This window comes from Eubalaena glacialis, chromosome 3, assembly GCF_028564815.1.
Source record: "Eubalaena glacialis isolate mEubGla1 chromosome 3, mEubGla1.1.hap2.+ XY, whole genome shotgun sequence".
Lineage (NCBI taxonomy): Eukaryota > Metazoa > Chordata > Mammalia > Artiodactyla > Balaenidae > Eubalaena > Eubalaena glacialis.
Window position 1 is genome coordinate 115,771,423 of NC_083718.1, and position 25,221 is coordinate 115,796,643.

Sequence of the window (25,221 nt, forward strand, 5' to 3'; positions counted from 1 at the left end):
AGGGATCTATTCTCCTTTTACCTTAGCCCTTCCCCCAAATTTTAAAATAAAAGAGAAACAGGAAGGTCCATCAAGTCCTATTAGCTTTAAAATCTGAACTCCTGAGCACAAAGGCTCTCTGCAGCCTATTTAAGTAAATACAGACTCCTAGATAGGATCCAAATTTCTCCCGTTTTCAACTAAACTTCTCTTACTTGGCTCCAAATCCCTACAAGCGGATATAAATGTCTATTGGATTTTCCCAGCTTAAAGATAAGCAAATCTAGCCCACAACAATAAACCCAAATTGACCTCAAAAATCTATTTTTAAAAGCTTTGTTATATGCAAAAAGAGAAATTATCTGTGAAATTCTACAAATGCCCATACATTCATCCCCTTAATGCCTTAAAATTACTTAATATACCCATATGTTCATCCATTCAATGCCTCAAAATTTTGAGATAATTTCACTGGAAGAGCCCCCCTCTCAAAAGAGACCAGAGTAAAGATTCAAATAAGAGCACTACTTTTTTTAGTGACACAGATGGTCATTTGAAAATAGATAATCTATCAATCTCATTTTCTCTTTTAAGTATGAAGTATATAAGCTATAAAAAGGAGAGACAGATTCAAGAGAGAAATAATTCTTTTTAAAAAAGTGATAGTTTGCTTCTTGGTTCTTCAGCCAAAAACAGGCACGACGAAAGAACTAACATAACTGAAAAATTATTTGTATTCAAATGTATTTCCAAGAAGATTTCAAGATCTGACACAGGCACAGAGAAAAGGAATGAATTAAAACAAATATAAAAACGTCAGTTACAGACTGACTTCTATTTGAAACATGTTTTAAAATATTTTAATCATACTTAAAAAAAAGTGAAGTAAATTTTTTTAATTCAACTCTTCCAATTATCTTAAAACACTTATAAGCTAAACTCATACATTAAGGCAAATCCTGATTTTATATACTCATTTAATTGATGAATTCTGTTTCATTTTAAATTGCTAATCCAGGGAGAGAATTTTTGTAAAAAACATTTTATTGCTACAAAGGGAAACATGGTCACAAAAAGGCTTTAAGCGTTTCTTAACGCAAATTACTATATTCAATGTCCAATGCAGTAAAAAAATACACAGAGCACAAAATACTTGCCCAATTCATCTCTTCTAGGGTAAGTATTCAAAACATTAATGCACACTCGAATATATACTCCCAAGAGCAGCATTTAAGTTCAAATGATTAGAATAGATATACTAACAATACACATCTGTTATCCTCAACACCAATAAAGTAATAAAAATTAAGCTTAAAAATTATACAAACAATTTATTGAATCTAAGTTAGGTAGCTATAAAAACTAAACTAAAATAGTCTTACCTTCATTTTATTAAACAAATGCCAAACATTTAGAAATTATATAAAACAAATTGTAATCTGTGGAATGCATGCAACATGGGTGTTAACTCTCATATTTTAAACTACTGATATTCTTACCCTTTTCCACATTGGGACAGAAATTTAAAGCTTCTTTTAAAACTGACTAATACCTTATATTTAGTTTTCTTCTGGTTGGTCAACGGGGAAGCCGACAGGCTCTTCCTTTGCTGCTTCTTCCTCTACTTCCCCTACTCCCTCTCCTTCTCCCTCTCCTTCCTCCACTGCCCCTACTTCCCCCTCTCCCTCTATGTCCCCTCCTTCCTCTGTGTCCCCCACTCCTTCTACTCCTCCACCTTCTCCCACTTCCTCTACTTCCTCCACTTCTTCTACTTCCTCTACTTCCCCCACTTCCTCTTCTTCTTCCTCCTCTTCCTCTTCCTCTTCTTCAATAGGTTCGTCAATCTTTTCCTCCTCCTCCTCATCTCCTTCTATTTGCTGATCTTGAGAATGATCTTGAATTTCAAAGGGATTCTCACCCTAAAAACATGAAAAACAATAGCTTTTAAAGTCAGCACATTCATTTTTTATCAGTGAAAATTTTATTTGCTATACCATTAAAAATAAACACTATTTGAAACTTTTAATTTCAACTTATAACAAATTCATTTAATATTTGTTGAGTACTTATTTCATACCAATGTGGGTATATAAATTCCTGAAGTCATTACTTTATACTCCATAAAACAAAGCAGATGAAGATTTATGTTTTAATTACATCAATATTCAATGCACTACTGTTGCAAGTTCTCTTTACAAAATTCAAATGAAAATCAAGCACTTTTAAAAACTCAAATGAAAATCAGAAACGTATTAGGTATCATGCCTTACTTTTACTTTAAAAAAATAGACATCTTTAATTCACTAAACGTTCCCAGATACAATTTTAATGTTTTAATTTATTTAAATATTTAAATTATGTATCTGGATGATGTCTCATAAATTGGAGCATATTAGAAGGCTATATTAATGATGTAAGAAATGAAGAGGCAATGAAGGTTTTTAAAGCAGGAAAGTATAAGATGGTACTACACTTTAAGATATTCCAGTTAGGAAGATGCAGGATGAATGGAAGTAGCAAGAGAAGAAATACTAGTGAGGGGGCTACTCTAATAGCCCAGGAAAGGAAAGGGTAAAAGATGTGGTGACACCATTAACAGAATGGATAAATTAAGACGGGGAAAGAGAAGCAGGTATATGCTATATATAATTGGAATTTAAGATGTCTAAATGTCTAATAGGCAACTATAAATTTGCAACTAAAAAAGAGAAGAGACTTCAAAATAAGATATTTAGATTTGTGAATTGCCTGCACAGAGTGAATAGTGAAGCCAGGTCTTAAATAGGAAAGCCCAGGGTAGGGCTGAGGAAGTAAGTAGAAAAAAAGGGCTGAGAATAAAACCTATGGAAAAGGCTTATACATGGGAAAAGAAGTTAGAAAAGGAATACTCAATGCAGGAAGAAACCCAGGACAGTAAAATATCATCTGGCAAAACAAAGTTTCAAGAATAAATCAACAGATCAACAGTGTCAAATGATACAAACAGGTAACAGAAAAGAACTGAAAAAGTTCACTAAAGCTGATAAATATTAAACTGAGTAAGGGTACTTAAAGGATTTACTTTACTTTTGTATGTTTACTTTTGTATGTTTAAAATAATAAACAATAAAATGTTAAAATTTTTTATTTGAAAATTAAATTAAGTCACTGGTAATCTTAGAAAGAAGAGTTTCAAAAGTATGATGTAAATGGAAGTTGGACAGCAATGACTGCCCAAGAATGAATCTGCACAATTTCCTCCTAAGCTCTCAAAACACACAGGCCCAGACCCCATACTCCAATATTTTAATCAAGTACTGGAGCTCTTGCTAAAAGCACAAATTCCTGAATTAGTTTCAGACGTAAACTTTCTAAATCAAACTGTCCAGGAAAGTAGTCTGGTAATCTGCATATTTAAGAAGGATTTAGGGAGATCTTTATCAGAGAAGTTTGAGAAACCCTAATTCAGAAGGTCTTTTATAAGGGGCCTGGGTAGCTTTTTTATTTGATTTTAGCTTCACAGGGAATTCTAATCACACATCTCCAATTGGGAAATACTAGATTAAAGAGTGAATAATATATAGGAAGCAAAGAGCACAATGCAGGTTAATTACCTTTTCAAATATGATAGTAAGAAAAGAGATAATAAGATAAGAAGGGCTAGAGTCTAGGAAAAGTTAAGTCATTTTTAGTTTAGGGAACTCATAAGCATGTCTCTTTGGGGAAGAATAGTAAGATAATAAACAGGAAAAAAAATCAGATGAAAGTAAGGAGAGAGATAACTGATGAAACAAGAACACAGATGAAGGGCAAAAAAAGAGTGTTTTCCTTCACAGACAACAATAAGGGTGAGAAAAAAGATACATAATTCTAAAGTAAAAAGGAGAAAAGTTATAGAGTTCACATCTAACGGTCCAACCTCCCTAAAGCAAGAGAAGAGATAAGAATATGGTAAGTGAAGGGAGTAAGAATGAAATCCGGATATGTGAAGAGTGGAAAGTTTGAAACAGTCACTACGGGAAGCACATTACATTGATTGATAATAAGTAAAATCATTGTGAATTGCAGTGAAAATCTGGCAAACATAGTACTGGCATAATTCCATGATATTTTTAGCAGGAAAGACAGTTAGTAAGGCTAACCATAGACGGCAGAGTTAAGAACTGGTAAGTGGTAGAACAATTAAGTAAAGAATTTTAGAATGGCAGCACTGCATTGTCGTAAGGGCTAACCATGAGTGTCCAGGCCAGGGAGTGAAGGCAGAACAAGATGATATAGCTGGAGAAGTGGGAGAAATTGATGAACTGATTAGTTCACGGGGCACAGATTAAAAAAGGTATTTTGTCATTCTGAGAGCACGTAAAGATGAAAGTGTTTTAAAGCCATGACCAGAGATGATTATGAGCAGAGGATGTTCTGCAGACATCTAGAACAGCTAGAAACAGAGCAGACAGCAGGGAACAGAGCAGACAGGAATGCTGGACAAAAAACGCTGGACAAAGGACATCACTGAGTCATGTGACACCAGTGCTTCTTGAATTTTAACATGTATATAAATCAACTGGGATCTTGTTAAAATGAAGATTCTTATTCAACAGGCCTGGATATGAACTGAAACTGTATTTCTAATGAGCTCCAAGGTGATGTCAATACTGCTGGATCCTTGGATCACATGGAGTAACAAGGTTCTAGAAGAGTTCTCCTCAGTTCAGGTACTTTCTCCACAAGATGCACATGAGCAAGACACTCCCACTTAGTGATGTCTCCCATTCCATGAAGTGACTCTAAAGCGTCACTTGAAAACCCTACATAGAAACTCTAATTTGTATTCTTCTCTCATTAAAAATTACTTTCATACATCAATAGAAACCATTAACTTCTCAAAAGTCTGTGATACAGCAAGGATAAAAAATTTAATATTTCCTAATTTAGCTATGGTGCTTTAATCTTTTTGATGCCATATCTCCCACAAAATTGGATTTCAATTAGGGCTGCATTCACTTTTTAAAAGTGGTGTCAAGAGTGCAGTAAACAGTGTCAAATAGGACAAATCAGAAAATAGGGCCCTCAGGAACAAGCTGAAAGAACTGAGATTTATTCAGCTTGGAAGTCATCTGGTTGAGGAATAATTTAATGATCACTAAATATATATATTTATATTAGATATACATATATAACAATTTAATGATCATCAAATAGTACCTATTAATCACAACAGCCAAAATAAACAAAACTTCTCTAATTTATAAAATATTTAGTTACTAATGTAAATAACACTTTTGTAAATCTTCAACAAAACAGGCTCACTTCAGTGCAGGATGATTTTAAATGAGGTATTATTTTATAAAGACTCAAAAACTAACCTTTAAAAATTTCTATTAATTTCCTGAATAATAATAAGTTTCTTATTTATACAATAAGTGCTCATAATATATAAAGAAGGATTACTGGAATAATATATGGCAAAAAGCCTGAGAAGCAGTAGGTCAGGTATACCTAACTGTTCACCTCTGAGTTTCCTAACATTAGAAGCAAACCTCTTTCCTCCTGGCCTCCTGATTCTATGAGGGAGCTTTTTTCTGAAGCAACATATCTGATCTTCCTACTTCCCCTCCAACTTTTATTCAAGGAAGAGGAATGACTTATCTAATTGGTATGCTTAGAAAAAGAACTACAAATTGGATACATCATTCCTCTTTGGAATTTCTCTTTGCTAGGAAGACCCAAAAGAGGGGAAAAAAGGGACTGAGTTGGGCATCAAGACCCTCTTTTGCGTCTTCTTAGCAACAGAAAGGGTACATTCTACTTTGTTCTATGCCATGTGATAGACCAGGAGAACCCTGTTGCTGTCCAGCTGAACCAGTAACAGAAGTTGGGGGGAGGTGAGTCTGTCTAGGAGTGAAATACTAGACTATCTAAGACATATCCACCAAGTCACTCTTTTTTTAAAAAATCAGGAATATTGGGTCTGACATTTGGGTCTTCTATCAGACTCCTGTGTATCTCTCAAGTGACCCAGAGCTAGAAAGGCGATGAGAAAGGAATGGCTTATTGCTCCCTCCCCCAACAAATCCCAATAGTTAGGAAAAAAGATTTTTTTTTACCTATATGTACAATATTAAGTAAAATTCTAATTTTGTACTATATTAAATATCACAAAGAGTTAACATATCATCATTTAACTATTACAATACTACAATATAACCTAAAGTTTTTGCACTAAAATCTTACCTTAATAAAACGTTCATATCGCGCCTTCACTATTGGATTATTTAAAATGCTTGTAGCAGTCAAGACACTCTCTCTTTTTATTTGTTCCTTATAAGCCTATGAAAAACAGAACACACTGAGATACTTGAAAACCATGTCATGAAAAATATTTCCTTAATTAAAATGACTGCATGCTCGAATCCTTAGAATTAAATGACTTATTTTCTGGCAAATTAAGCTATAAAAGCAACAACAGCTACTGTGACCACAATCTAAATCATCTATGAATTAAAACAATGAAGATTCAAAAAGCCAATCAACTTCAGCAAAAAACACTTAGTCACTAAACACTCTAAGTCTGGGTCTACTAAACAGTTGCTTTCTCTCCTTTTCACACTACATCCAACTCCCCCAGCCCCAGCTACTCCAACTATTCATTTTCACGCTATCAAAAAAAAGACAGACTAATTTTTCATACTGCTAGAGTAATTAGTCTTTCTCTGGGCTGCAAATAGTACAAGAATATATTATACAAAGGAGGAAAGGTAATAAAATGGAATGTCTAATTGCCAAAAAGGTGTCAAGGGAATATCAAAAAAGAGAAAGGACAGAGATTTAAAAAAAGATTGTACATGCTCAAAGTGGTTAAAAAAATCTGAGTTAAATGAGGTTTACGTCAATACAAATTATGAATTTAAGACTCAGGAATGCTCTATTTAAAACTTAAGTCTTTAATATTTGAATTTTTAAATCTGCTTTTCAAACAAACTAATTTCTCACAAAGTAAATATTTTTATTTGAAATAAATTTGACTAAATAAAACCAACACAGAAGCAGAAATATACTAATCAAGAAGAAAATAGTAAATTTTTCCTAGAATTTTTGAGTAAATTCTACTAAAAACGTAACAATAGATAGTAACTGGTAATCCTACTTTTTAAATTTATTTTTCCCAGTCATCAAAATGTATGCTATAATCAAGTCTTTCTTTTTTGTTCTAAAATACACAAACACACACTCATAAAATCATTTTGTACCACGTTTAAAAAATGTTAACAATAAACAGAACCATTCAACAACAGCTATGATTTCCTGAATGCTTACTATGTGCCAGGCACTACTTTAAGTGCCTTTTATATTTTAATTAACCTAATCCTTAATCAGTCACATAGGAGAAGAGTGATTATCCATCCTCATTTTATAGATAAGGAAACTTAGACAAAGAAAAGTTTATTACTTGCTTAACACATGTATGTACTGAACCAGGATTCAAACAGAGAAGTCTTGCTCCAGAGCCCACAATACTACACTTAACCACTATATTACACTGTCTCTCTAAGTACCTTTACAGTAATTCACTCATGAGATTAATTGGATTGTACACAAGTAGGTAGGTGTGAAACAACAGACTTTAAACGGCAATAAGGGATTAATGAATAATTCAATGACTTCATTAAGACAAATTAAAACTTGCCTGCTTCCCTTTGATATGATCAGGAGATTTTAAGTGCTGCTGAACTGAGCTATGTAAAGCAGGGATATACACACTGCAAGCACTGCAGTGAACAGTCTCTACTTTCATCATGTGATCATCTGCAGTAACACCTACAAAAGAAATGCAACTATTAATAAGAAAAGTAATGATTCACATACTTCTGACAAATCAAGTTTTCACTATTTCATTTCCATGATTATTTATACCCCTTCTTCCAAAAAAAGGATCAGAGTATATAGGTAGAGTTCTTTTGCCATATCTCATACATCTGCATATATAATTAAAAACTACATGGATAAAAGATTAAAATTATAAAGTATAATTACATTATATTTCCTAATCATGTTATACACTGATGCTCTGAGGTCTATAAGTCCAATCCCAAAAAATATAATATAAAAAAAAAAGTTGATTTTCTAGTAAAATAAGAATTTCCATGCTTATGAATGTGGGTGGGTAGGGATTGGAAAAATATGTCAAAATTGTATTCATAAGGAACAAAAACATACGTTAGATCTTAAAAATGGTGACTGAGGTGTATTACAGGTGAAGGCTACTTTATATGTTTTTAACACCTATTTTATTTGTTGATTTCTGCACATCCCAATAGAAAGAGAGTAACAGCTTTGGCTCCCTGGCTTATCACTGTATGTTTGGCTCTTAGCAACAATGCCTGACACACAACAGGACCTCAGTAAATATGTTAAATTAATAAGTTATACGTATATTCACAGGAATTTTCTTTAAACGCTGCACATGAAAACATGTTGGGAACACACCAGTTTCCTTGGAATTATATCACTTTTAAAGAACCATGTATTTTTTTATGTTGAAAAAATTGACTTGGCTCTTTCTTCAGGCAACTGAACTTATCATGACAGTCGATTAAGAAAAGAGTAGACAACATGTAGCTTCAATTAAATAAAAAGATCCCCATGATCTTATATTTCATTCTTGAAGTAACACTGTAAGGTACTAGTACTGTGACCATCTGTATCAGCCGGTTCCACATCTGCAGACTCAACCAACCATGGCCGAATTTTTTAAATAGAAAATATTAAAAAAAAAAAAAAAAAAGGTAGAAAATATTAAAAAAAAAAAAAAATTCCAGAAAGTTCCAAAAAGCAGAATTCCATGCTGACAATTATTTACACAGTATTTATAATGTATTAAGTATCATAAGTAATCCAGAGATGATTTAAAGTATATAAGAGGACATGCATAGTTTATATGCAAATACTACACCCATTTTATACAAGGAACTTGAGCATCACGGATTTTGTTATCTGCGGGGAAGTCCTAGAACCAATCTCCGTCAGAAACATAAAGACAACTGTCTATGCAAGGGAAGGATATAAGAGAAAATGGCACTTTCTGGGAATTACAAGTAATTCAATATGGCTGGGGCACAGACTGTAAAGAAGGGACGACAGGGAAAAACAGCAGGGCCTAGATCATGAAGAGCTTTGTGTGCCATGCCTAGGAATCTGAACTTTATTCTGTGCAGGATGGGGAAGCCACTGAAAATTCCTGAAGTAATAAAATCATGTAGTAAAATTAAAGATAAGACTAAAAGTAAGGAAACTAGTTAGAAAAATACTGTAATTGCCAAGAGAACAGATAAAGCTTTGAACAAATTCAGTATTTAAAGAGGAAGTAAAGAAACAGACTTGGTACATATTTAAAAGACAGAACCGACAGAACACAATGCTACAGACATAGTAAAGGTGAGTACTAAGATTAACTTCAAAGTTCTGGTTTTGATGATGGGGCCACTTTCCAAGATAAATGAGGAGATATTTGTTAAGTTTTTGTTTTGTTTTCTTTTTGGGGTGGAGGATGCTCAAGGGGAGGATAAATTTTTGGGATATGTTCACTTTGTGAGACTGCTAAAGAGAGATGTCAGTAGGCAGTTGGATGTAGGAGATTGGAGTTAGAAGAGATCTGTGCTAAAGATATAGGTCTATAAGTAACCAACATATAGATGTTGATTTAAACTCTGTATGTAACTTAATTCATCAGGAGGATATATAGAGATGATAATGGGACTGACAATACTGAAAAATACCAACTTCCAAAAGCTTAGTAGAGAAGGAAAAGCACAAAGAATAAAAATGACAAGGGAATAAAGAAAACATCAGGGCACTGAGATACCACAGAAACCAAGGGAGGAAACAGATTCACAAAGAATACAGTTATCAGTGGAAAATGTTGCAGAAGAAAGATAATGATTCAAAAGAACATACTGAAGTTGGTGTTGGTAACCTCTGTCATAGCAGTTTCAGTAGACTAATGGTAGCAGAAACTTGTCTGCTGCGGGTAAAGTAATAAATGAGAATGAAAAAAGAGAGACCAGTGTGGACTATGCTTAAAGAAGTGTGGCTGTTTAAACAGAAAGGCAGGTTTTAGAGGAACTAGTGTTTATGTTTTTTTCTTTTCCTCTGGGGCTTATGAGAAGGGATAAGAGAGACAGAGGACATACAGAAGTACAGGCGGCCCTCTGTATCCATGGCTTCTGCATCCATGGACACTGGAGAGCCAACTACGGGACTTGAGCATCTGCGGATTTTGGTACCCGAAGTAGGTCCTGAAACCAATCTCTCTCGGAACCTAGGGACAACTGTATCTTCCATGTGGAGGCAAAGCTGAGTTTTCCTCTATGAAGGAAATGAAGTGAAAGACGTAAGGGCAGGTAGTGATAAATTTGTAAGCATGAGAACAGGAATCAAAGGATTCCATTTCTGATAACCCACTCAGGCCTACCACATATGACTATGTACTATATCACTCTATTGCAGCAGTCCCCAAACTTTTTGGCACCAGGGACCGGTTTTGTGGAAGACAATTTTTCCATGGACGGGGTGGGGGGGATGGTTTCGGGACGTTTCAAGCACATTTATTGTGCACTTTATTTCTATTATTATTACACTGTAATATATAATGAAATAATTACACAACTCACCATAATGCCGAATCAGTGGGAGCCCTGAGCTTGTTTTCACCTGCCACTCACTGACAGGGTTTTGATATGAGTCTGCAAGCAATTGATTTATTATGGTCTCTGTGCAGTCAAACCTCTCTAATGACCATCTGTATTTGCAGCTGCTCCCCAGCACTAGCATCACCGCCTCAGCTCCACCTCAGATCATCAGGCATTAGATTCTCATAAGGAGTGCGCAACCTGGATCCCCCGCATGCGCAGTTCACAGTAGGGTTCGAGCTCCTATGAGAATCTAATGCCGCCGCTGATCTAACAGGAAGCGGAGCTCAGGCGGTAACTCAAACGATGGGGAGTGGCTGTAAATACAGATGAAACTTTGCTCGCTTGCCCACCGCTCACCTCCTGCTATGCAGCCTGGTTCCTAACAGGACACAGACTGGTACTGGTCCATGGCCCAGGGGTTGGGGACCCCTGCTCTAATGGGCATCATTTACACTGAAATAGGTTATGGTATGTAAAATATATATGTAAATTTCTAAATCAATTTGTTTAAATACTTACCTTCCATAACATCTTTTTCAATTATTTTGACTACTTCTGTTTGATTATTTGTCTGTTGCTTACGAATAGATGTTTTCTTGAATTTATTTACCATACATTCCTAGAAACCAAAATAGAAAGAATCCAAAAAGTTTTCGGTGAGCACAGAGTATAGGCCTAGCACCATGCTTGGCCTATGGAAGATAACAATATCTGTTATATAAGAACTAGTAAATGTTCTCAAGGAGCTTACAATTTAGTTGGAAAGACTACTATAAAGTACCAGGAAACTACAAAAAGTATTTACTTTTCAAGATGTATTTTAGGCACATAGAGAGAGAGAGATCGAAGACAGCTGAATAGGCAAGAGATCTTCTCAGGACAGGTGAATACTTAAGTTCTAAATAACAGTTAGGAACCAGTTAAACAAAATTACAGAAAGAAATTTTAATTAAGGTACACAATTCTGCAAGGATATAGAGGAGTAAATGATCCCTGTACTTCTAACCTTCTAACAACTCCATCTCTTTTGCCCAAATTAATTGTATGTACAGTTAGCAGTCCAGATCCAGCCCTGGCCCCAACTATCCACCCCTTCGCCAAGCCACTTCTGTCTACACCTACATCACTCTGGGGCCTTCCACTTAATAGTGTCATCTGTGTAAGTGTGAGTGTGTTCGATTTCCAATTATTGTTAGTTCACTGAGGGGAGTGTCTTTGTCTTCAGTGCCTGAACAGCACCTTCCGTAAGTATTCAAGAAAAACTGTTGAACTGATGACCACATTCTGATAATATACAGGACACTAATCAAACACCACGCTCTCTGGCTCTGAATTCAGACTTCCATTTATTGAAAGTCACTGAACTGCTCTGAGCATGATCTTTTAGGATAAAGAGGAGTTAGCATGAGGCTGAAATGAAATATGAAGAAAAGTACCCAGCACAACACCAGGTACACAGAAGATTGTTAATAGATGATAGCTGATTCTGTATCAATAAACAGCTGTTAAAGGAATTTTTTTCCAGACACCTCTGCCAGAAACTACTGTGAAAAATGTAAAATGTACTCTCAAATAACAAATCTAAAATCTACGAAAGAGGAATTCACATCTACTTCTGAGCTAATTTTAAAACAACTCTTTCCTTAAGTGAATAGTAAATTAATTTCTTAGAAACATAAAATGGGAGAAAGATGGGAAACTATGAAAATATAAGAAATTCAAATGTCAGATAAAGTGCTTCTCACTTCAAAAGCAGCTACTTACATGCAAAAACTCCATAACTACTTTATCGAATTTGGTTTGTTTTTGAATATGATCTAATGTTTCCTGGTGTGAAGAACTTTCCAGATGCAGTTCAATATCTTTTTCTTCAAATGTTCGAAATTTACAAAATGAACATGTGAATGCCATTCTGTAAAGGAAAAAAAAAGTTTTTCTTTAAATATTACCTTATTTACTTAGAAAGAGTTCATAAGATTATACCAATGAAATTAATTTTCCCAGCATAAATGATTTCCTCTCTTCCATTTAATGGTTGATTTAAATTTAGCTTAAGTGAGAAAAAGATAGTATCTAAGTACCTGTCTGGACATTGTTATTATACCAATTGGCATTGCTGGCCCACACTGGAGCTTCTGGGTATGAAAGATGGATCAATGGATCTACTTAATCTAATCCTAAACTATCCACTTCAAGTCTAGATCAGTTAGAAAGCCAGAGCAAACTTCAAGCAGTATCAAGTTCTGAAGTTCTACTACTTACTTTACACTCTGTTCCATCCTCAAGCTTCCAAACCACTAAAGTAGTGACAACAAAGCCAGGTGGAACATCAGACAACCATAATTCTCTCTGTTAGAGCTCTTGGATGATCAAAAGTCCTGCCCTCTAAAAATCACTTCAGGATGACTAATCAGCCTGGACTGGGCAAATGCACTCATTTAGAAGCTCAGGAGCCACTCCAGAATGAATTTTCCCTTTTTCTGCCATTTAATTATTCCTACCTCATATATTCTTGTTACTTCCTTTTCCTCGAATTACGACACTAGTTTCCTAATTGGTTTCTTTGCCTCTAGTCTCCATTTTCCAACTAATTCCTTACAGTACTATTATATTTATTTTTCTGAGTAAGAGTATAGGGTCTGATACCTACTGCTGGGTTTATTTCCTAGCACCCTTACGTGACCTCAGGCAACTTAACTTCTCTGGGCCTTAGTTTTCTTATCTTAGTAAGATGAAAACCCTCATAGAGGTGTTTGAGCATCCTCAGATTTTGGTATTCGAGGGTCTGGCGGGGGTGGGGGTCGGGTAGGAGGGGTGGTGGTTCTAGAACCAATCCACTGTGCGATGACTGTAAATATCAAAAAATCAAAATCATTCCTATGTATCTTTTTTTTTTTTTGGCTGTGTTGGGTCTTTGTTGCTGCGTGCGGGCTTTCTCTAGTTGAGGTGAGCAGGGGCTACTCTTCATTGCGGTGCGTGGGCTTCTCATTGTGGTGGCTTCTCTTGTTGCAGAGCACGGGGCTCTAGGCATGCGGGCTTCAGTAGTTGTGGCACGCGGGCTCAGTAGTTGTGGCTCGCGGGCTCTAGAGCACAGGCTCAGTAGTTGTGGCGCACGGACCTAGTTGCTCCACGCCATGTGAGATCTTCCCGGACCAGGGTTCGAACCCGTGTCCCCTGCACTGGCAGGCGGATTCTTAACCACTGAGCCACCAGGGAAGTCCCATTCCTATATATCTTTGATCAAACCTTTTCATTTGACTCTCAGGAATTTTTTCACATCCAGATCGATGTATCTGCCTTTTCAAGGAAACAGGTTTTTTTTTTGTTTTTGTTTGCTTAAACACAATAATTTATCGATTCTAAGACATATTTTTCCTTATTGCATCTCTGAAATCAGTCTGTATCATAAAATTAATGACATATCACAATCTCTTTTGGCCAGATAGATTATTGCTTGTGCATGTACAAAAATCAGGAATTCCAGTTTTAAAATCTGTAGAGTGATTGCCAGTGGCTAGAAAGTCCCAAGGACAATTATACAGCATTCTTTTAGACACTGACAACCAAATAGTTGTGGGAGAGATGGTGAGTAGCAAATTGAATATATTTGTCAATATCCGTGAGACAGAAATCAAACATAGGCTAACTCTACACAACTACAGCACCAGCTTAAGACACCAATTAATAACAGCTTTTTAAAAAATATCTTTTCTTTTTTTACTTTTTTCCAGTTTTATTGAGATTGACATATAACATTGTGTAAGTTTAAGGTGCACAACATAATTATTTGATACATATATCTATTGTGAAATGATGAGCACAATGAGTTTAGTTAACGTCCAACACTTCACTAGTTATATTTTTTTACTTGTGACGAGAACTTTGAAGATCTACTCTCTTAGCAACTTCAAATATATATACAGTATTGTTAACAATAGTCACCATGCTGTACAATATTATCCCCAGAACTTATTTATCTTATAATTGGAAGTTTACACCTTTTGGCCATCTACTCAATTTTCCCACCCCCAAACCCCGGAAGCAGTTTTTTTATGAGTCCAATTTTCATATTCTACTAAGCACAAACCTGTATCCATCTCCATATTTCTCACTGTTTTTTTCTCTTCTGCGCCTTTGTTTCTCTCGCCGAGCCTCAATTCGTCGCTTTTCTTCTTCTTCATTTTTAGGATCTGTTTTTGCTAGGGGATCAGACAAAAAAGTTAAAACTAAAAATCATTTTTCCATTCTCCTTTTCCAGTCCCCAGTTCATAAACTATAGACATACAAGATTTACTTGACAGTCATTATCTAAATTGAACTCACCAGAAAAATCAGAATTTGAGATTACCCAGCATTTCTGAAACTTCATTCACGTGAATAACATCATCATGAACTTTGCCTATTTACTTCTCACCTATGTTATTATCTGCTACATATTTTTCTCTAGATCTGCTCATTTTTTCTTATCCTCATTTTAAGCAATAATATCCACATCACCTAAAATAATTTTGAATACCACACTCTGGGAAACACTGAAATAATCTAACCTTGCATGAATGTGGAAAAACAATGAGCACTAGAAAGAGAGCCTTGGATACAAAAACTCATTTATTATAGCAGCTCTCCCAAAATTTCTTAAAATGTATAAACTCTAAAACAAAAGCAGATTCTTCCTCTTTTTCTCAAAACATGCCTTAATGTGAATACACAGTACAAAATGCACTATTTTAACCATTTTAAAGTGTACCATTTAGTGGCATTAAGTGCATCACAATGTTGTGCAACCATCCCCACTATTTAGTTCCAGAACTTTTTAATCACTCCAAAGAGAAACCCCATACCCATTAAGCAGTCACGAAAGCACCTGGTAAAACTACCAATCTGCTTTCTGTCTCTACAGATTTCCCTATTCTGGATATTTTATATAAATGAAGGATACAATATGTGGCCTTTTTTTGTCTGGCTTCTTTTATTTAGCATAATGTTTTCAAGGTTCACCCATGTGTTGTACCATGTATCAGTACCTCCTTCCTTTTTACGGCTGAATAATATTCCATTGTGTGAATACACATTTTTTTTCATCCATTCATCTGTTGATGAACATTTGGATTGTTTCCACCTTTTAACACTTGTGAATGATGCTGCTATGAACATTTATATACAAGTTATTGTTTGAATACTTCTTTTCAATTCTTTGAAGTATGTATCTAGGAGTGGAATTGTCGGTTCATATGGTCAGTCTACGTTTAATCATTTGAGGAACCACCAAACTGTTCCCCATGGCAGCTGCACCACTACATTCCCACCAGTAATGTATGAGGGTTCTAATTTCTCCACATCCTCATCAATACTTGTTATTTTCCTTTTTTTATTTTTAAGGCCATCGACTTCACATGGTGTGAAGTGATATCTCATTGTATTAAAAGAAAAAGGTTCTTTCTTATAATACAATTAATTTTAGACTTAAAAAAAAAACTCATCTGCCCTCAAACTTTTCCTTTTATACATTGTTTATCCTTTTGGATTACCTTTGGAAAAATATCTAATACAAAATCATGAACACCTGGGGATTTCATAAACTTAACAGTAAACAAATATTAAGTACTTGCTATGCATACAGTGGGATGTTTCAAAATGATATAAAATCAATACCTTAATATTCAATATCTAGATTATTTTTCATCATTTTATAAGAGCTTAAATGTACATTATTATTTTATTAACCATTTTCAATATCCTCCTTCAGTTCCCCTCAAATCCTCACTCTGTAGAAAATCCACTTGTACATGACCTTAAACTAGAAGCAATTCCATTTCCCTTCATGTGCTAAAACTACGATATATGTTGTACCTCTATCCAAATGACTGAATATGGTTCCTTTCCTACTGCTTTTCAACAAATCAGATAGTCTATATACTACAGTGTAGCAAGACTTCTTATTCCTAAATATTCAGCAGACATCTTTCAGAATGCCCACCTCACGCCTAACAGTGAAAGCCTGATTTGACTACAGGATTTTGGCTTCATTGTTAATTATACTACACTGCTCTCTCAAGTTTTGCTAAAAAGAAAAAAAAAGTTGGGTCACATACAGCTGCTTTAGTGGCACATCAGTTTCTGAATCAAACTTTGCAATATTTATTTAACTATACCTGCAAAATATATCTTTGAAATCTATCCCAAGAGGATCAACTGAATTGCCTAGTCTAGAAAATTTAGAGTACACAATTCAGTAAATAGCAATCTATCAACTAACACAGTATAAAAGTTATCCTTACTAACACACACTCTACCTATTATCAGGTTTCCTGAATTCCAGAATATTGCTATTTTTTACTAAATAATATAGATGTCCAATGCAAAGCATGGCAGGAAAAGTAGATTTAAGAATAGTATTTAAACCGTTCCTGAGTCTTGCATTATAACTTATAATTTTAAGGAAAAAAAATCCAACATTTGCAATTTCAATTATTTTTTCAAATATGATATATTAAAATGTCTGTAATGTTGTAATTAGATTAAAAAAGACACTATCAAACTCTTAGAGGAAAACATAGGCAGAACACTCTATGACACAAATCACAGCAAGATTCTTTTTGACCCACCTCCTAGAGAAATGGAAATAAAAACAAAAATAAACAAATGGGACCTAATGAAACTTAAAAGCTTTTGCACAGCAAAGGAAACTATAAACAAGATGAAAAGACAACCCTCAGAATGGGAGAAAATATTTGCAAATGAAGCAACTGACCAAAGATTAATCTCCAAAATTTACAAGCAGCTCATGCAGCTCAATATCAAAAAAACAAACAACCCAATCCAAAAATGGGCAGAAGATCTAAATAGACATTTCTCCAAAGAAGATATACAGATCGCCAACAAACACATGAAAGGATGCTCAACATCATTAATCATTAGAGAAATGCAAATCAAAACTACAATATCATCTCACACCGGTCAGGATGGCCATCATCAAAAAATCTACTAACAATAAATGCTGGAGAGGGTGTGGAGAAAAGGGAACCCTCTTGCACTGTTGGTGGGAATGTAAATTGATATAGCCACTATGGAGAACAGTATGGAGGTTCCTTAAAAAACTAAAAATAGAACTACCATACGACCCAGCAATCCCACTACTGGGCATATACCCTGAGAAAACCATCATTCAAAAAGAGTCATGTACCAAAATGTTCATTGCAGCTCTATTTACAATAGCCAGGACATGGAAGCAACCTAAGTGTCCATCAACAGATGAATGGATAAAGACGATGTGGTACATATATACAGTGGAATATTACTCAGCCATAAAAAGAAATGAAATTGAGTTATTTGTAGTGAGGTGGATGGACCTAGAGTCTGTCATACAGAGTGAAGTCAGTCAGAAAGAGAAAAACAAATACCGTATGCTAACACATATATATGGAATCTAAGAAAAAAGAAAAAAGTTCATGAAGAACCTAGGAGCAAGATGGGAATAAAGACACAGACCTACTAGAGAATGGACTTGAGGATATGGGGAGGGGGAAGGGTAAGCTGTGACAAAGTGAGAGACTGGCACGGACACATATACACTACCGAACGTAAAACAGATAGCTAGTGGGAAGTAGCCACATAGCACAGGGAGATCAGCTCGGTGCTTTGTGACCACCTAGAGGGGTGGGATAGGGAGGGTGGGAGGGAGGGAGACGCAAGAGGGAAGAGATATGGGAACATATGTATATGTATAACTGATTCACTTTGTTATAAAGCAGAAACTAACACACCACTGTAAAGCAGTTATACACCAATAAAGATGTTAAAATATATATCTTATTTTTAAAACTGGACTAGAAAAATTTGAAAAACTGGACTAGAAAAATTTGGAATATTCATTCATTACAATGATCTTAACCTCCTCCAGTCCCAACAAGATTAGGCAATCAAATATTAATTCTAAAGAAGACAGTAATTTTTGCCCCCTTGCAATATCACCTAACTTGGAAAGATAAAATGCTTTTCAGTCATCAAGGCAAAAATAAAATAAATATAAAAAACAAAAAATAATTCAGTGTACAGTCAAAAACAGGCAAAGTATTTGTTGTATATTATTTTGCTATTATGTTTTCACAAAGAATGCTGAGAAAGACATTTCCTTACCTTTTATTTATGTATCCTCTTGACAATCTAATTTGGTCAAATGTACTTGATTTCATTTAGAGATACATTACAAAGTTAAATAAAATACAATGACGGAGAAAAGAAACAGAGTAATCTGGCTCTGAACTTTTTTTTTAAGATTTATTGAGATATAATTCAGTATATACCATACGATTCACCCATTTAAAGTATGTAATCCAATGCTTTTTAGAACATTCACAGATATGTGCAAACATTACCATAATCAATTCTAGAACATTTTCATCACCTTACAAAGAAATCTGGTACCCTGGTATTACTCCCTACACACCCCACAGCCCAAAGCAACCACTAATCTACTTTCTATCCCTATAGACTTCTGTATTCTACACTTTCAAATGAAAAGAATCATATATGTGGACTTTTGTGACTGGCTTCTTTCACTTCATTTATCTTTTCAAAGTTCATCCAAGTTGTAGCATGTATCAGTACTTCACTCCATTTTATGGCTGGAAAATATTCTACCATTCTATTCTGTATGGACGTACCACATTTTGTTTATCCATTCATCCACTGATGAGCATTTGGGTCGTTTCTACCTTTTGGCTACTATGAACAATGATGTTATATATATCCGTACACAAATTTTTGTGCAGACATATGTTTTCATTTTTCTTGGTATATACCTAGGAGTGGAACTGCTGGATCATATGGTAATTTGTTTAATCATTTGAGGAACTGTTTTCCAAAGTGCCTGGACCATTTTACATTCCCACCAGTGGTATAAGAAGGCTCTAATTTCTCCACATCCTCGCTAAGACTTGTTATTATCTTTTTGATTCTAGCCATCCAGGTGAGTATGAAGTGGTATCTCATCATGGTCCTGATTTAAATTTCCCTGCTAACTAATTGTTGGGCACTTTTTCATGTGCTTATTGGCTATCTGTATATCTTTCTGGGGAAAATGTCTGTTAAGATGCTCTGCTCACTTTTTTCAATTGGGCTATTTGTCTTTTTATTGAGTTTAAAAATTCTATATATTCTAGACACAAGTCCCTTATCAGATATATAATTTGCAAATATTTTCTCCTACTCTGTGAGCTGTCTTTTCACTCTCTTGATGGTGTCCTTTGAAGCACAGAAGTTTTTAATTTTGATAAAGTCCAATTTACCTATTTTTTATTTGGTTGCTCATTCTTTTAGTGTCGTATCTAAGAATTCCTTGCCAAATCCAAAGCCATGAAGACTTACCCCTGTTTTCTTCTAAGAGTTTTATAGTTTCAGTCCTTGCCTTTAGGTGCTGCATTTTAGCTTGTGCATGTGGCAATCCAGTTGTTCCAGCACCATTTGTTGAAAAGACTATTCTCTCCTCATTGAATAATTTTAGCATTTTTGCTAAAATAAATTTGACCATAGATTTATGAGTTTATTTCTGGACTCTCAATTCTATTCCATTGATCTATATGTCTGTCCTTGTGCCAGTACCACTCTGTCTTGATTACTGTGGCTTTGTAGTAAGTTTTGAAATCACGAAGTAATGAGTCTTTCTATTTTGTTCTTCTTTTTTTAGGATTGTTTTGGCTATTTTAGGTCCCTTGTAATTCCCTATGAATTTTAGAATCAACTTGTCAATTTTTGCAAAGAAGTCAGGTGGCATTCTGATAGGGATTGGGCTGAATCAGTAGATCAGTTTGGAGAGTATTACGATTTTAATAATGTTAAGTCTTCTGATCTATGAACATTTATTTAGTATTCCATTTATTTAGATCTTCTTTAGTTTCTTCCAACAATGTTTTACAGTTTTCGAAGTGTAAGTTTTGTACTTCTTTTGGTTTTTTAAAATTTATTTATTTTATTTATTTATTTTTGGCTGTGTTGGGTCTTCATTGCTGCACACGGGCTTTCTCTAGTTGCAGCGAGAGGGGGCTACTCTTCATTGCAGGGTGCGGGCTTCTCATTGTGGTGGCTTCTCTTGTAGAGCACAGGCTCTAGGTGCGCGGGCTTCAGTAGTTGTGGCATGCAGGCTCAGTAGTAGTGGCTCGCGGGCTCTGGAGCACAGGCTCAGTAGTTGTGGCGCACGGGCTTAGTTACTCCGCGGCATGTGTGATCTTCCTGGACCAGGGCTCGAACCCGTGTCCCCTGCATTGGCAGGCGGATTCTTAACCACTGCACCACCAGGGAAGCCCTGCACTTCTTTTGTTAAATTTATTCCTGAGTATTCAATTCTTCTTGATGCTAACTGAATTAAATTGTTTTCTTAATTTCATTTTCAGACTGGCTCTCAATTTTTAACACTGTAAAAATGGAAATATGATTATCTCTAAGAATAATCATGTCCAGATGATAAAAAGCAAATTAATTTTCTAGAAGAATACACAGCTTTTCCTGGTACCAAGGACCATGTAAAATTTCTTGCCTTTGACCTCATGAAGGGGATTCTATGTAATGTAACATACCACTTCTTCAATAATATATCCAACAATAAATATAACACCCAAGAAAGGAGTCTGAATCAAAATCATGTGTGAGGTCTTTTAAAAAATATAGACGTTCTGGCTCCACCCTAAATCAAGACTTAGCGAAGAGGGGTGAACTAGGGCATGTGAATTTAAAAAGTATCTTTCGGTAATTTTGATATCCATGACTGATTAGGGCATCTGCAGATCTGATTTCTACAACTGTAATTATTATACTGTTTCTCTATATAAACATGAAAAAATTATCAAAATGCACTGAGTTAAAAAAAATAAAAAGTACCTTGAACCATAGCAAGGTTATGTTTTCTTACTTACTGGGTGATTTGCTGAGGCTCATCTTCTCCACAGGTTTTGCTAGCTTGGGTTTCTTGATAAAGGTTCCACCAGGCTTATTAAATGGTTGCATCATTTTTCTCTTTATTCCTCTTGCAGCAGTAACTGTCACATTGGTGGGTTTGTTTTGATAGTCAACAACAATTCCAGGTCTATGAATGCTTCCAAAATCACTCATATGCTGCAAATTTGTGAAATCAAGAAATATTAGCACAATATCCAAAGATAACGTATGAATTCATATATAATTTACATGTTACCTATCTAAAATTTTTCACCTGAAAATTCCTCAGAATGTAACTAAATTTTACAAGTCCACTCTGAATAAATACATTGAGAAACTTTGTAAATTATTACATGAGGTCAAATCCACTGAATTAGTATTTTTATTTCCAGAAGAACAAATATGAATATTTCCTATTTTTTGATTCTTACAATTCAAAATTACTTGAGATCATAAACAACATATGTTCCTGTCAGAATATTACCACTTGTACAACTCTCTGACAACTCCTCTTCAGAGTTCCTAATCGATGTTTTCCCATGAAAAGACCTTAAAAGAAATCTTTATTTTACTAAAACCTGGCTTAAAACTAAGATACACAAAGAAGACCATATTTGAAGTTTGAAGTAAAAAAAGATCCAGAAATGATTTAGGATTTCTCCCTGTTGAAAAAGGGATGAGAAGGCGAGATGGAACATTAGTATGAAATAGGAGAGTTAAAGCATAACCATGCATCAACTTCCAAGACACACTTCAGATAAAGAATTGCATCTGACGTTCCATTCACATTCTTACCTAGAGAAACATATTCTGACCCAGAAGCCCAAGAAGCAAAAGTTTACAGACGAAGAGTCATGCAACCAAACGACTCTTTGTGTCCCTTCCTCTTCTCTTGTCGTTAACAAAATCCACTACACCAAGAGGCCACATGTTCATAGAAATTTACTCTACTAACCCTACTTTTAGAAGATAAAGATTGAGGAGCAATCTGAAGAGAAGGATCCAATGGGAATTGTACAAGTGAAGATTAAAAAAGAAAGCCCTATTGGTTCATCTATGTCATTAACAGGAAGAAAGAAAGAAAAGTCCATTCCGACTAGAATGGTGGAAACAAAGAACAGGAATACCTGTTTTTCTATCATGAAAACAAAATTGATATTTGAAGTCTCATTGAGAAAAAAATCATTTGCCTAATGGAAAACGTTAAGAGTTTTCCAAATTTTCCAACTGGAATAGATTTTCAATTTCAAAACCCAAAGCCTATTATCCCAACTATTTTCAATTAATCTACAATCATGAAGCATGGTAGAATAGCAACATATCAGTTGCTTACATTTGTATATTATGCTTAGGAATACCTATCTAACCTAGTAGACTTGAATAAATTAGTGTTTCCAGGTAATTTACATAGTCACATCAGAAAAATCTTCATCAATTATCCATTAAAGGTGCAATGCATTTTACGTAAGTAAAGAGTAACTGTTATAAATGCAAAATTTCTACACAAGTATGACAAACTACACTGATGTACCAAAGGCTAGTGAGCAGTCAAAAATATGTGCCCTACAGCATTTTTTATCAGAAGTACTTTCCTCTGCAAACAGAATATTAAGAGCAACTGACTTAAAAAGAATAAAACACTCCTCACGTTATAGCAAAAATACAATATTCTTTATAGGATCAAAGTGCATAATAACTCCACAATCTACATACACTTACTAGGTAAAATTTCATGTCAGTCAAGTTACCTGAGGATGTAAGGCATAATCTTTATACTAGATATCCTGAAATTAAATACTTGAAGACTAGTAAATTTACTCATTTAAGCAGTAATTTACAAAATATTACTTCCTAGGAAGAAGCCGTAGACATGTTTATACAGGGAGGAAATTATTTCTCAATAGTAAAACTAGTGACACAGGTAAAACAGAACACCCAGCAATAGGACATACTGTAAGAGAGTAAGTTAGCAAAATTATACTGACCACAAATCATCTACAACCTATTATACATATCAACTTCTTCACCATGTAAACATGGCTAAGCTACCCTCAACTATCACCGACTTTTAGTCTCTTGTGTTTAATGTGAAATATGAAGCTTTGAAGAAATTCTACGTGCTAGAGTTTAGCAGCAAAGTATACACATTTTATCATACATTGCACCTTTAACCTACTCAAAAACTCCAAAAGGGTTCATTACCTTTACATAATCCAAGAACTGTCCCACTAGCAAAATTGCTAGTGTTTACAAGGAAAAATGCAACTCCTTTTAACCCCTTTTAGACCAAACCTAATATCCTCACCTTTTTAATAAAGGGAGATTTGGCAAAACTTTATGAACAGTCATCTCACGCTGCCACGTATTTTCTGAGGTGGAAAAACTTTTATAGGCAACCTAAAAATTATGCTTAGGACTCAGCTTTTCTTCAAAATACACTGGGATGAACAGTGTTTATTCTAGTTGAAAACCATGGTCTTGAAAGGGTTTAAAAGAGTGACTAGTGAAAAGAATCTGAAAAGATTCTGTTGTACTTACTCCTCGGCCTCGGCCTCTGCCTGTTGATGGTCCTCCAAAAGCATCATAGTTTCTGCTTCCAAACGTACTTTCAGGATAAGCAGGCGTTCCTCTCCCCCGAGAGCCTACAGGTGCAGGCTTCATATGGGGTGAAGAAAAACTGCTGTAGGAAGAGTAATTCTCTCTTCCTCTGTCCTCCATAAACCCAGGCCTCAATTTTGAACGGGAGTAAGGTGCTTCCCAGCTAGACCCGCCCTGGTTTCTACCTCCGAAAGAGTCAAGGCTATTCCGGTAGGAGCTCTCAAATCGACCACCATAACTACCTCCGAAGCGGCTTTGTTCGGGTTCATTAAAACCATAGCCAGATCTGTACAGATCTCGCCCACCCAGAGAAGACCTGGAGTCGTAAGACTCATAAGGTCCAAACCTGGAAGAGTTGCACAGTGAGGGAAAAAACAAAAGTAAGCTTACTAATGTTAGACAATTCAAAAGACAAATTATCAGATGACATTTATCAACTAAAATTCATTTATACCATACTGGTTTGCACAGTTCTACTTTTGTTCACACTTGATTAGGGCTGGGCAGTTCAACATGAGACCAGATAGAAAGCTATCTGAGTCAGTGTTTAAATATGAATTGAGTTAAGTAAACCTTAGCTTAAAAATCTGCTTTTTGGCAGCTTTCTATTTTATTAGAAAGAAAAGATTTGTCTGTCATTATTTAAGCCCAGCCCTAGTCTTGAGAAAAGTCATTTGTTAAAGTTCACAAACTACTCAAACTTTCTTTGAATCCATCCCTAATACTGGAAAATACAAAATATTTACAATATTTTGGCTTTCAATAGGGACACAAATTGAAGACTACACAGATGTAGGCTACTTGTGACACAGAAGAGATCCATTTGCACCCCCAATAATCTATATGACAAAACTGCTTCATTGTGTCTACAGCAGTCAAAATTGGGAGAATTATCTGGTTATAAAGTTTGGCAACCTGCCAAACTTTGGTTAGGGTCAATAATCAATCCTCAGTCACTTTTTACTTGTAGACTAATAAATCTAACAAATCTAGAAGGATAAGCGCATAAAATAGAACATAAAAGTAAAAGACCACCAACATATACCCT

At 35.1% G+C, this 25,221-nt stretch overlaps 1 protein-coding gene across 3 annotated transcripts in view; it reads right to left on the reverse strand.

The window, feature by feature from the left end:
* Positions 1–980: 980 nt before the first annotated feature.
* ZNF326 (zinc finger protein 326) overlaps positions 981–25,221 on the reverse strand; it is a 35,447-nt gene continuing 11,206 nt past the window's right edge. For 2 of the 3 annotated variants that reach the window (XM_061186341.1, XM_061186339.1), the window contains exons 2-8: positions 21,554–21,752; positions 14,734–14,845; positions 12,411–12,558; positions 11,166–11,265; positions 7,643–7,773; positions 6,190–6,285; positions 981–1,898 (exon numbers count right to left, since the gene is read on the reverse strand). In XM_061186341.1, coding sequence (XP_061042324.1) covers positions 1,539–1,898; positions 6,190–6,285; positions 7,643–7,773; positions 11,166–11,265; positions 12,411–12,558; positions 14,734–14,845; positions 21,554–21,749 — 1,143 coding nt within the window. In that variant the 5' untranslated portion in view covers positions 21,750–21,752 and the 3' untranslated portion in view covers positions 981–1,538. Of the gene's footprint in view, positions 1,899–6,189; positions 6,286–7,642; positions 7,774–11,165; positions 11,266–12,410; positions 12,559–14,733; positions 14,846–21,553; positions 21,753–24,113; positions 24,520–25,221 lie in introns of all 3 variants that reach the window. The other variant, XM_061186338.1, reaches the window with a different exon arrangement.